Here is a 14,597-nt window from a genome sequence, read left to right as displayed (position 1 = left end):
AAATTTCAAAATATTCCAAAGTAATACTAAATGCATATATCTTTAATAATTTCTAATCAACATTTCATTAAACACATTTTAGCCAATCCAAATATGTTAGTCAACAAACATTTTAAATGCAAAAGAAAAATTTCCTTTTATAGCATTCTTACATTGCAAAATTCATTTTTTAAAAACACATATTTAACCTGAATTCAATTTAATAATGGGCAACATGATATTAACAATGGATTACCAGTTAAATCAGCATAAGTATAAATAATTTTATATACAAATATATCATGCTTCTGAATTACTCACACCAATGATACAATGTCACCACGGTGTACTTCAAAATTCCTCACTTTCCAGTGGTTCAAAAGCACCACATCAGATGACTGGCTCCCCCCAGGATTCAAAGAAGGCTAGAAAATAAGGAGAAAAAGACATATCTATCATTTGCATTTTTCAATCTTCATGGTTCTTGCACTTCATAGCTCAAGTGGAGTGAAATAAAACATTTCTAATACAGTACCTTTCTATAAATTGCTGTTCTAAAGTAACTACAAATTATGAGTTCTCAAAAAGGCTTGTTGGGATTCTTCACAGATGAACCAGAAAAAAATGAATTGCCAATAGGTATTTGAAAGGAGCATGTGCCAGACATTAAAATCTTTAGTAAACTCTAGTAATGAGGTAGGAAAAGACTTAAGAATAGTATAAAAAATTGAGGAAGAAGTGAGTCAAACGTCCTAACAAAATATTCATATAGGATCTAATTCCACGGTAGTACACACCATTGTTCTATCTGGGGAAAAGAGGAAATAATCCCAATTCACAATCATAACCACAAATCTTTAAGGTCATATGAAGAACTGAAGGGGACAAAAGAAAGAGGTGACAGGATTATCATTTTAAAATGAATGGATTTCCCATGTTGACCTGTCTTTTCTCAAAAGAGCACATGTCCTAAGGGTCTTGGTCCCAGTTTGAGCCTAATAAGGGGCCTTCATCCTAAAATTCAGAGAAGTCTTACTGTGCCTGAGAATTAATGGAGCAAAAACTAAGAAACAGTTTGTGTAAGAATTTTTCTAAAGGTCAGGAACCATATAGGCATAAAAATTTGATTGGGGAACCATGAAACCAGCATACCTGTCATTTGGACAGGGGTACAGACAAAGCCAATGAATAACAAGCTTGAGGCAAGAAAAGGGGGACAAAAGAATGAGAAAAGCTGAGACAGCCTTTTCACTGTTTTTCAATTTTTTTTTTCCTTTTTTATTTTGATAGGTTTTGTAGGCAAATGGATGTTCAGTTACATGAATTAAGTTCTTCAGTGGTGATTTATGAGATTCTGATGCACCCATCACCCAAGCAGTGTACACTGTACCCAATGTGCAGGCTTTTACCTTTCAGTACCACCCACACTTTCCCCCAAGTCCCCAAAGTCCAATGTATCATTCTTATGCCTTTGTGCCCTCATAGCTTAGCTCCCACATATCAGTGAGAACATACAATGTTTGGTTTTCCATTCCTGGCTCACTTCACTTAGACTAATCATCTCCAATTCCAACCAGATTGTTGTGAATAACATTATTTTGTTCCTTTTTATGGCTGAGTAGTATTACATGATATATTTATAGACCACATTTTCTTCATCCACTTGTTGACTGATGCGGCATTTGGCCTGGTTCCATGTTTTTGCAGTTGCAAATTATGCTGCTATAAACATGTATGTTCAAGTATCTTCTTCATATAATGACTTAATTTCCTCTGAGTAGATACCTAGTATTGCTAGGAATTGTTGGATCAAACAGTAGATTTACTTTTGTTATTTAAAGAATCTCCACACTGTTTTCCACAGAAGTCGTACTAGTTTTACATTGCCACCAACAGTGTAAAAGTGTTTCCTTTTCACCACATCCACACCAACATCTATTATTTTTTTTATTTTTTTATTATGGCCATTTTTGTAGGAGTGAAGTAGCACTGCATTGTGGGTTTGATTTGCATTTCCTGATAATTAATGATGTTGAAGATTTTTTTCATATGCTTGTTGGCCATTTGTATATCTTCTTTTGAGAATTGTCTACTCATGTCCTCAGCCCACTTTCTGATGGGATTGGTTTTTTTCTTGCTGATTTGTTTGAATTATGACTCTCCAAGAGTGCTTCCACGGGAAATGGCCATTTCTGTGGTGATAGGAAAGGTGCCAAACAACAACTGAGGTTCTCCACCCTCCTCGCGGGGCTGATGACAGCAGCCAGTGGAGACACAACCACAGGCACAGCAAAAGCAGGGAAAACAGTGAACGCGGGGCAACAGCCAGTCCCTGGAGCAGTAATGACACGTCTTTTGTTAAAGATTCCTGGGATTATTTGTAGATTTTCTAAGAAGAAAGAGTTGACAAATATGTCAAAATTCTTCGTGGAGCCTATTATCCTGACATTATTTTTGATCCAGGGCTTTGTAGCTGAAAAATATTGGTTATCCTTGAACATCTCAAACACTGCCAGAGCTTTCACCAACTCCTTTATGTGATAATACCTAAATCTCTGCTTTAAATCTCAGTTTTAAATTCCCTGCTAGTCATTCTGTAATCAGGTTTTCTTGGGTGCTGGTGAGGCACAGCTCCCCCGAGAGAATGCTGTGGGTTCTTGGTCTCCAATCTCTCAGAGAATAAGCAATGGCTGCGCCGTATGCTCCTAAAAGTAAATATCGGACCCAAGAAGTGTTGCAGAAAGGTGATTTTATTTAGCTAAAGAGAAGAAGAGAAAGACTTCCATGGTGTGGAAGGGGATTCCAGAAGGGAAATTCCAGAGGGGAAAGGGGGCTCCCACCATGTGGGAGGGGATTCCAGAGAGCTGTGTGTGAAGGAGTAGGGGAATTTATCCCGGGAGAAAGTCCCACCTTCCCAAGTTCCTCTGGCCAATAAAAGGAGTTCCTTTAAACTTCTGCTGGGGTGATTGACTCTTAGTCTCTTCCTGCGCCCGCGAAATTCAAATATAAACCATTAAATCTCCTGGATGGAGAGAGATGGGAGGGGTCGTGGCACTGGGAAATTCTTGACCTTAAAACTACACCCCCTCATGGACCCGGAAGGAGAACACATTCCCTCAATTTCACTTGACTACCTGACAAAAAATTCAACAGGATTAAAATGGAATTTGTTATCATTTCCTAACAAATAAAGTTTTCTTCCTTTTTTTTTTTTTTTTTTTGGAGACAGAGTCTTGCTCTGTCACCCAGGCTGCAGTGCAGTGGCACAATCTCGGCTCACTGCAACCTCCGCCTCCCTGGTTCAAGCAATTCTTCTGCCTCAGCCTCCCAAGTAGCTGGAACTACAAGTGCACCACCACACCCAGTTGTATTTTTAGTAGAGATGTGGTTTCACCATATTGGCCAGGCTGGTCTCAAACTCCTGAACTCGTGATCCACCTGCCTTGGCCTCCCAACATGCTGGGATTACAGGCATTAGTCACCTTGCCTGGACTCTTTTTTTGTTTCTTTTAAAGAGGGTCTCGCTGTTTTGCTCAGACTGAAGTGCAATGCCATGATCATGGCTTACTGTAGCCTTGAATGCCTGGGCTCAGTCTCCCAGGTTCCCATGTAGCTAGGACTACAGGTTTACAAGTGCATACCACCACACTCAGCTAAATTGGTTTCGTTTTTTTTGAAGTTTATTTGTTTTTGTTTTATGGGTTTTTTGGTACAGATTGGGGGATCTTGCTATGTTGACCAGGCTGGTCTCAAACTCCTGGCCTCAAGCAATCCTCATGCCTTAGCATCGCAAAGTACTGAGACAACAAGTATGAGCCACTATGCCCAGACCGTTCTTATTTTCTTACTTCCTGTCTACCCTTTTCTCAGTCAACCAGCTTAAAAATCTTAGTTGTCTTTTCACTAATCTAGAAAACATATTCTAGATAAGTATAGTAAGACATTTTTTGTGTCTCAACAAGTTAGGCAATTTAAGAGTTAGAAATAGTTGAATAGGGCTTTATTATTCATAATGAAATAATGGTAATCACAACACATTAAAATATCCTTATTGTTTATTTATGAATCTAACACTTATGAATATCAACAATGCATCATAAAGAAAAACCTTCCTGAATTGGGAAGTTATTCCCATAGCACCTTAAGAACCATAGTTCTCTGTATGTCAATAAAAACAAAAGCTTTATGAAAAAGAAAAAAAAATAGCCAGAGCAAGCAATCTTTTCAAATTGATGAAGACATCATATGGAAATAAAAAGTCATGAATAATAATCTTATGTGACCACAGAATCTGTATTTTCTTGTTACTATTTTAAATCCTAGATTCCAAAGGACTACATCAAAATGTAACTAACTTCAAGTAATAAAGTTTTTGAAGAAATCCTAGAGAATATTTAATCTGGGAGTTTCCACCTGTATCTCAAAGTATGTGATTGTATCAGATATTCCTGCTACTAGTCAGTGATTTCCAGTAACAAGGGGAAAAACACTAACTCACAAAGAACAAGCCAAGCCCAACACCTGCTCCGCGTGTCTTTTCTTCAACAACTTGTATTCTTATACTCATCTATTTCTCTGCTTCTACCATGGACCACTAAAGTTAAAAATCAAAGTTGGAGCAGTGTTTTGAAGAGTCCTTGCTCTAAACACTGAAAACTATGTTCAAATCTTGTCTCCATTTCTTATTAACCATATTACCTCATTTCCTCATCTTGCCTCATTTCCTCATCTATAAAATGGGGACTAATTGCAGTAACACTTGACCCCATGGGGTTGCTACAAGAATAAAACTGATAGTCTACAAAACATTACAGTCATGATACAGAGTAGCAGTCAACAAATAGGACACTAATGATGGCAACAACAAAATAAAGGGAAACAAAATCAGATACAGTATCTTTTCCATAAGACTTAAGAAAAATTAAACATTTAAATATTGCCCTGCACATTTCTCATTTTACATAGTAAACTGAAAGTCTTCAGGCAGAAAATGCTACCCTTCATTTCTAAACTTTTTGTTGATTGTCTCCTCACTTGTTTTAAGCAAGTAGTTGGCATACTTTTATTTGTGGCCTTAATTGTTCTGCCTCTATAAATTAATCCAAAAAATTTTAATTTGCATAATTAGTTATGAATACCTTTAAGAATTTTACACCCACTACGTGTTAAATTCTTATTTTTAAAACATACACACACATATACAGACATATATAAAACATATGCATTTAAAAATCTAACACTCCTTAGCTCTGATTGATGAAATTATGATTTCCTTTTCTGCTGACCCCTCCCCCCATGTTGTTTTCCTCTGGTTGAGTTGTATTTCACAAATTGTTTTTTATAACAAATATATATTTAGTTTGTATGCTTTGCTCTGACCTAAGCACCATATAGTTCACTCTAAGATATACAATATAAGTCAGCAGATTTCAGCAGATGTTAGTAAGTTATGCTAAAGCTAGAAACAGCCAATATCTATTGAATCTGCTTTGAAACAAGCATAACACAAAAGTTAGGCTTTAATCTTTTCTCTGATCAAAGACTATGCTGAAGGACTTTTATTTCTGCTAAAAACAAATATTATTGTCAAGTTATCCTAAATCCTCAGCTTGTGTCTAACCTCAAATCTCTATGACAGTTTTGGAAAAGTTTATTTTTTGGTTTACAAAAATAAAATTCTCCTAGAGAATTAAACACAGTCACAATAGACTTCTTGCCTTGTAAGATTTAACTGAAGCCATCAATCAATAAATGATATTCCGGGTTTTTGCTAAAAATATTTTATTCATTTTTTAATTTTAAAAAGACTACAGGCTATGATTCACTGCCTACAGGACATCAAGAAAGCCTGGTTTTGACCTTACTTCTTTGGGTGCAATGCTTTCAACCTTTTCAGGCTTATAAAAAGCACCAGTCACACTGGCTACAGACAATCTACAACATGTAAATATCAAACCTGTGCTTTTAAGTAAGATGGTGCCCAGCTGCAGCCACAAGCCCCAACAGTAGCCCTCAGACTTCTTTTGAAGAACCATTACTTTGAAGACATATCTGCAGGGGCGGGGGCAATAACAGAAGGAACTGAAATAGTACTGTTGATTTAGACTTTTTGACACCGTAGCACTGGCCAAGAAGCATGAAATAAGTACAGTTAAAGTAAGTGTACATTCTTAGAATCATTAGATGTCACACCTTTGTAAGAATGTAGACAAAATGGTCTAGAATGCCATCTTTCTTCCCTTGCTATTCAGGGGTCTCTATAATTTGTATAGCTTCTAGAGTTCTCAGATTTGTCTTACTAGGTATGCATAATAAAATAGACTATAATGTAGCCAGGTCTGTACAAAGCTATAAGTTAGAAATGGAACATTCCTCTTACATAATGGTACTTATTGCCTATACCCCTTCTGATGGTTAATTTTAGGTGTCAACTTGAGTAGATTAAGGGCTACCCAGAAAGTTAAGAAAGCATTACTCTGGGTATATCTGTGAGGGTGGTAAGAGTGTTTCCAGAAGACACTGGCTTTTGAAGCACTAGACTGAGTAAGAAAGATCCACCCTCATCCAACATGGGCAGACACCAAACAATTAGTTGATGGCTTGGATACAACAACAAGGAAGAGGAAAGGTAAATATTCTCTCTGTCTCTTTCTCTCTCGACAACAAGGCAGGATAAAGGTAAATATTATCTCTCTCTCTGTCTCTGTCTCTCTCTCTGTCTCTTTCTCTCTTGACAACAAGGATAAAGGTAAATATTTTCTCTCTCTCTCTCTCTCTGTCTGTCTCTCTCTCTCTCTCTCTCACACACACACACACACACACACACACACACACACATACACACACACACACACACCCTGTCCTTCCTGAAGCTGGGACACCCTACTACTTCTTCTTTCCTTGGAAATCTTAGAACTCCAGGTCCTCTGACTTTGGACTCTGGGACTTGAACCAGCAGCCCCCAGGTCTCGGGCCCTTGGTCTTGGACTGAGAGTTATACTATTAGCTTCTGTGGTTCTGAGGCCTTCAGACTTGGTCTGAGACAAGTTACCTGGACCTCCAGCTTGCAGATAGCCTATCATAAAATTTCTTCTCCTTCATAATCACATGGCCCAATTTCCCTAATAAAATAAAAGTGAACATATACCATATTTATTTAATTTAGAATTATACTGAGTTGTTAATGTTTTATTCTCCTAATCTTAACTGCATGTTCTACTATAGAACATCACATGAAAGCGTCACAGGCACTCTCACACACTACTGGAAGGAATGAAAATCTTTAGAAACAATCAAAAAGATAATTTGCCAAAATGCATTTAAAGCCTTAAAAGTGATCTTGTCCTTAGTCTTGAAATTGTCACATTTAAAAAGACGTCCTAAGAAACTTATCAGAAATATGTGCAAAGGAACATGTGCAAAGGAACATATGCAAAGATGTTCATCATATATTATTTACAATAGTGGATGGCTTCTCAGTATTTCGGCTAAAATCAAGTGAAAAACTGGGCCAACCTCAACACCAATAATAGGAAACTGATTAAACCTTGGTTTAGCAATGGTTAAACTATATGTATATAAAACATGATACATTTTGAAAATATACATATTTGCATATGTCTGGCAAATAAGTGAAAAATGTGACATAATAAAAACAAACTTGTATGATCTAATTTAGGGAAAGATGAGACAGGAAAACAGGAACAGAAAGAGAATGAAGGAAAGAAGGAAATTATGCAGAAAAGAAAGAATAATTTATAATGGTTTCGAAATGCAAACTTTGAAGTCAAAAGCTGGGTTTAAATCTATGCAATCTTCAATTAGTTATTCAATCTCTCTGATTGTACTTTTTCATCTGTTAAGTGGGTGAATAACAGTATCTCCATCATACAGTTGTGTGGAATATTAAATAAACTAATATATGTAAAGTCAATACTGCAATGACTTGAACATAGTTATCATTTAATAACTTAACTACTATATACTAATATCTTTAAAATAAAAAATTCTGAAAGGTGGTGTCAATTATTATTTATTTTCTACATTATTCTATGTTTTCTAAGGCTTCTGCCAATCAATATGCAGTGCTTTTACATTAATGTAAGTACTAAGCAATGAATTGTTTTTTGAAAAATAAAGCATCTGATTTTTACATCCTCTTATTACTAATATTTTTAAAGTTTGTTTTCTTTAAACAGGCTTTTTATTATTTAAGCATCTCTTCAATTCAGGTCACTACAACTAGATTACAAGGTTCAAATCTGCAAACTTTCTGGTTCAATGCACTAATTATAAAACATTACCATTAAATATGTGCATAGTGTTTCCTAGATAATAAAACAGATTTTGAGATAGCTATTCTTATTTATAGTTCTAATGAACCATATCAGAAATTCATTATGTAGTCAATGAAATATAAAATTTACATAAACATATCTGCATATTAACCTGAAGACAGACTGCTATGTGTAATATAAGCCAGCTACATGGAAAAGCCCCAGCAAGATACATGCTGAATCTTTAATTTCCACATAAAACTGAATAAGGCTTTCCGATTCATTTCTAAGTTGTTCTTGCCCAGAAGAAACCACTTTTCTGTCTCCGACCATATTAAAAATAAAAATAAAATAATGAAAGTTCATAGTAGGGATAGGGATCCAAGACGGCAAAATAGGAACAGCTCTGGAGTACAGTCCCCAGTGAGAACAATGCAGAGGGTTAGTGAACACCGCATTTCCAAGCGACTTTTTACGGCCCACAGACCAGGAGATTCCCAGGCTGAAAAGCACCGTGAGTTTCCAGGATGGCTGTTTCAGCCAGCGCTGTGGGTTTCTACACAAAAACTCACACAAATCTGGGCGGCCATCTCAACTGGTGCCTGGAACACCTGGGAGACAGAGCCATCCATTCAACTGAAAAAAAGGGGCCTGAAACAGGGAGCAAGGAATTCTGGCTCAGCAGGTCCCACCCCAACAAAGACCAGCAATTTGAAATGCTCCGGATTGAGAGTTTCGCAGCAAGTGCAGCTAGACCCGGGATGATCCAGCTCTGTTGGGGGAAGGACATCCGCCATTACCAAGGCACTCCACCACTACAGAGGCAGTCCGCTGTTACAGAGGCAGTCCGTCATTACCGAGGCAATCTGCTGTTACTGAGGCAGTCCACCATTACCGAAGCAGTCTGCCATTACAGAGGCAGTCCGCCATTACTGAGGCAGATTGCCATTACCAAAGAAGTTCTAATTATACCTCTATAAACAAAGCCCTAAGCAAGTTCACTCTGCAGCTGGGCAGAGCCCACAGCAGCTCAGCAACGCCTCTGCTGGCAGACTGTGACTAGACTACCTCCTTGAGGGGCAGGGCAGCTCTGAAAAAAGGCAGCAGCACATCAGGAACTTATAAACAAAGTCACAGCTTCCCAGGACAAAGCACCTGTGGAAAAAGGTGGTTATGAGTTCCACTGCAACAGACAAAAACATAACTGCCCAGCAGCTCTGAACAAAACAACAGAGCTCATAGCTCAGCCCTTGAGCTCCTTTAAGGGACAGACAGTCTCCTTAAGCAGCTCCCTGACCCCCGTATATCCAAAGAAGCACCTCATAAAGCAGAGCTCAGGCTGACATCTGGCAGGTATTCTTCTGGGACAAAGATAACAGAAGAAGAAACTGGCAGCAACCCTTACTGCCTGCAGCCACTCCAGGTGATCCCCAGGCAAGCAGAGTCTGGAGTGGACCTCCAGCAGTCCTACAGCAGAGGGGCCTGTTAGAAGAAAAACTAAAATACAGAAAGAAATAACTTCAACATCAAGAAAAAGGACATCCACTCAGAGACCCCATCCGAAAGTCACCAACTACAAAGACCACAGGTAGATAAATCCACAAAGATGGGAAGAAACTGGCACAAAAAGGATGAAAACACCTAAAACCAAAATGCCTCTCCTCCTCCAAGGGATCACAACTCCTCACCAGCAAAGGAACAAAGCTGGATGGAGAATGAGTCTGATGAAGTCACAGAAACAGGCTTCAGAAGGTGGGTAATAACAAACTTCTCTGAGTTAAAAGAACATGTTCTAACCCAACGCAAAGAAACTAAGAACCTGAAAAAAGGTTTGATGAAATGCTAATGAGAATAAACAACTTAAAGAAGAATTAAATGAATTGGTGGAGCTGAAAAACACCAGACAAGAACTTCATGAAGCATATACAAGTTTCAACAGCCAAATCCACNAAAAACACATCAGGAGAACTTTGTAAAGCATACACAAGTTTCAATAGCCAAATCAATCAAGTGGAAGAAAGGATATCAGAGATTGAAGACCAAGTCAATGAAATAAAATGAGAAGGCAAGATTAGAGAAAAAAGAGTGAAAAGAAATGAACAAAGCCACCAAAAAATATGAGATTATGTGAAAAGATCTAATCTACGTTTGATAGGTATGCCTAAATGTGATGGAGAGAATAAATCCCAGCTGGAAAACACTCCTCAGGATATTATCTTCCCCAAACTAGCAAGGCAGGCCAACATTCAAGTCCAGGAAATACAGAGAACACCACAAAAATATTCCTCAAGAAGAGTAACCCCAAGGCTCATAATGATCAGATTCACCAGGGTTGAAATGAAGGAAAAAATGCTAAAGGCAGCCAGAGAGAAAGGTCGGGTTACCCACGAACGGAAGTTCATCAGACTTACAGTGGATATCTCGGCAGTAACCCTACAAGACAGAACGGAGTGGAGACCAATATTCAACATCCTTAAAGAAAAGAACTTTCAACCCAGAATTTCATATCCAGCCAAACTAAGCTTCATAAGCAAAGGAGAAATAAAATATTTTACAAACAAGCAATTGCTGAGAGATTTCATCACCACCAGTCTTGCCTTACAAGAGCTCCTAAAATAACCACTAAAGAAGGAAAGGAACAACCAGCACCAGCCACTCCAAATATGTACCAAATGATAAAAAAGCATCAACACAATGAAGAAACGGCATCAAGTAATGGGCAAAACAACCAGCTAGCATCAAAATGGCAGGATCAAATTCACACATAACAATATTAACCTTAAATGTAAATGGGCTAAATGCCCCAATCAAAAGACACAGACTGACAAATTGGATAAAAAGTCAAAAACCACTGGTGTGCTGTATCCAGAAAACCCATCTCACATGCAAGGACACACACAGGCTAAAATTAAAGGGATGGAGGAAGATTTACCAAGCAAATGAAGAGCAAAAAAAAGCAGGAGTTGCAACCCTAGTCTCTGATAAAATGGACTTTAAAGCAACAAAGATCAAAAGAGACAAAGAAGGGCATTACATAATGGTAAAAGGATCAATGCAGCAAGAAGAGGTAATGAACCTAAATATATACGCATCCAATACAGGAGCACCCAGATACATAAAGCAAGTTCTTAACGGCCTACAAAGAGACTTAGACTCCCACACAATAATAGTGGGAGACTTTAACTCTCCACTGTCAATATTAAACAGATCAACGAGACAGAAAATTAACAAGGATATCCAGGACTAGAACTCAGATCTGGACCAAGCAAACCTAATAGACATCTACAGAACTCCCCATCCCAAATCCACAGAATATACATTCTTCTCAGCACCACATCACACCTACTCTAAAATTGACCACATAATTAGAAGTAAATCACTCCTCAGCAAATGCAAAAGAACAGAAATCATAAAACTCTCTCAGAGCAGAGTGCAATCAAATTAGAACTCAGGATTAACAAACTAACTCAGAACCACAAAACTTCATGGAAACTGAACAACTGGCTCTTGACAGGATAAACAATGAAATGAAGGCAGAAATAAAGATGTTATTCAAAACCAACGAAAACAAAGACACAATGTACCAGAATCTCTGGGGCACATTTAAAGCAGTGTCTAGAGAAAAATGTATAGCAATAAATGCCCACATGAGAAGCAAGGAGAGATCTAAAATCGACACCCTATCATCAAAATTGAAAGAGCTAGGGGAGAAAGATCAAAAAAACTCAAAAGCTGGCAGAAATATCTAAGATCAGAGCAGAACTAAAGGAGATAGAGACACAAAAAAACCCTTCTAGAAATCAATAAATCCAGGAGCTGGTTTTTTGAAAAGATCAATAAAATAGACAGACCGCTAGCCAGGTTAATTAAAAAGAAAAGAGAGAAGAATCAAATAGATGCAATAAAAAACAATAAAGTAGATATTACCACTGATTCCACAGAAATACAAACTACCATCACAGATTACTACAAAGAACTCTATGCTCACAAACCAGTAAACCAGGAAGAAATGGATAAATTCCTGGGCACTTGCACACTCCCAAGCCTAAACCAGGAAGAAGCCGAAACCCTGATTAGACCAATAACAAGGGCTCAAGTTGCAGCAGTAATTGATAGCCTACCAACCAAAAAAAGCCCAGGTCCAGGTGGGTTCACAGCCAAATTCTACCAGACATACAAAAATGAGACTGTACCACTCCTTCTGAAACTATTACAATCAATCCAAAAAGAGGGAATCCTTCCCAAATCATTTTATGAGGCCAACATCATCCTGATACCAAAACCCGGCAAAGACTCAACAAGAAAAGAAAACTTCAGGCCAATATCCATCATGAATACAGATACAAAAATCTTCAGTAAAATACTGGCAAACCAACTGCAAAAGCACATCAAAAAGCTTATCCATCACGATCCAGTAGGCTTCATCCCGGGGATGCAAGGCTGGTTCAACATACGCATCTATAAATGTAATCCACCACATAAACAGATCCAAAGGCAAAAACCACATGATCATCTCAACAGATGCAGAGAAGGCCTTTAACAAAATTTAACAGCCCTTTACACTAAAAACTCTCAATAAACTAGGTATCGACGAAACTTATCTCAAAAGAATAAAAGCTATTCATGACAAACCAACAGCCAGTATCATACTGAATGGGCAAAAACTGGAAGCATTCCCTTTGAAATCTGGCACTAGTCAACGATGTCCTCTCTCACCACTCCTATCCAATATAGTACTGGAAGTTCTAGCCAGAGCAATCAGGCAAGAAAAAGGAATAAAGGGTATTCAGTTAGGAAAGGAGGGAGTCAAAATGTCTCTATTTGTAGATGACATGACTGTTTATTTAGAAGACTCCATTTTCTTAGCCCAAAATCTCCTTAAACTGATAAGCAACTTCAGCAAAATCTCAGGAGACAAAATCAATGTGCAGAAATCACAAGCATTCCTATACACCAATAACAGACTTAAAGAGGGCCAAATCAAGAACAAACTGCTACAAAAAGAATTGCTACAATTCACAATTCACAATTGCTACAAAGAGAATGAAATACCTAGAAATACAGCTAACAATTCACAATTGCTACAGAGAATAAAATACCTAGGAATACAACTAACAAAGGATGTAAAGGACCTCTTCAAGGAGAACTACAAACCGCTGCTCAACGAAATAAGAGAGGACACAAACAGATGGAAAAACATTCCATGCTCATGGATAGGTGGAATCAATAATGTGAAAATGGCCATACTGCCCAAAGTAATTTACAGACTCAATGCTATCCCCAACAAGCTACCAATGACCTTCTTCACAGAACTGGAAAAAACCACCTTAAACTTCATATGGAACCATAAGAAAGCCCGCATAGCCAAGTCAGTTCTAAGCAAAAAGAACAAAGCTGGAAGTATCATGCTACCTAACTTCAAACTATACCACAAGGCTATAGTAATCAAAACAGCATGGTACTGGTACCAAAACAGACATATAGATCAATGGAACAGAACAGAGGCTTCAGAGGTTATGCCACCCACCTACAACCATCTGATCTTTGACAAACCAGACAAAAACAAGCAATAGGGAAAGGATTCCCTGTTTAATAAATGGTGTTGGGATAACTGGCTAGCCATGTGCAGAAAGAAGAAACTGGACCCCTTTCTGACACCTTACACTAAAATTAACTCCAGATGGATTAAAGACTTAAACATAACACCTAACACCATAAGAACTCTAGGAGAAAACCTAGGCAAAACCATTCAGGACATAGGCACAGGCAAGGACTTCATGACTAAAACACCAAAAGCATTGGCAACAAAAGCCAACATAGAAATGTGATCTAATTAAACTCCAGAGCTTCTGTACAGCAAAAGAAACAATCATTAAAGTAAACCAGCAACCAACAGAATGGGAAAACATTTTTGCAATCTACCCATCTGACAAAGGGCTAATATCCAGAATCTACAAAGAACTAAAACAGATCTACAAGAAAAATAAACAAACCCATTCAAAAGTAAGCGAAGGACATGAACAGACACTTTTCAAAAGAAGACATTTATGAAGCCAACAAATATATGAAAAAATGCTCATCATCACTGGTCATTAGAGAAATGCAAATCAAAACCACATTGAGATACCATCTCACACCAGTTAAAATGGTGAACATTAAAAAATCTTGAGACGACAGATGCTGGAAAGGATGTGGAGAAATAGGAACACTTTTACACTGTTGGTGGGAGTGTAAATTAATTCAACCATTGTAGAAGACAATGTGGCCATTCCTCAAGGACCTAGAAATAGAAATTCCATTTGACCCAGCAATCCCATTACTGGATATATATCCAAAGGATTA

The 14,597-nt window shown here is 37.9% G+C and overlaps 1 protein-coding gene across 2 annotated transcripts in view; it reads right to left on the bottom strand.

Annotated features, from left to right (window-relative positions):
• The window catches only part of IMMP2L (inner mitochondrial membrane peptidase subunit 2), an 880,842-nt gene that overhangs the window by 802,219 nt on the left and 64,026 nt on the right, over nt 1–14,597 (bottom strand). For both annotated transcript variants that reach the window (XM_017515624.2, XM_017515628.2), the window contains exon 4: nt 301–404. In XM_017515624.2, coding sequence (XP_017371113.1) covers nt 301–404 — 104 coding nt within the window. The remainder of the gene's footprint in view (nt 1–300; nt 405–14,597) is intronic.

This window comes from Cebus imitator, unplaced genomic scaffold (genome assembly GCF_001604975.1).
Source record: "Cebus imitator isolate Cc_AM_T3 unplaced genomic scaffold, Cebus_imitator-1.0 Scaffold554, whole genome shotgun sequence".
In the NCBI taxonomy this organism is placed as follows: Eukaryota; Metazoa; Chordata; class Mammalia; order Primates; family Cebidae; genus Cebus; species Cebus imitator.
Note: the sequence above shows the minus strand (reverse complement) of the source record. Positions and strands in the feature narration are given on the sequence as shown.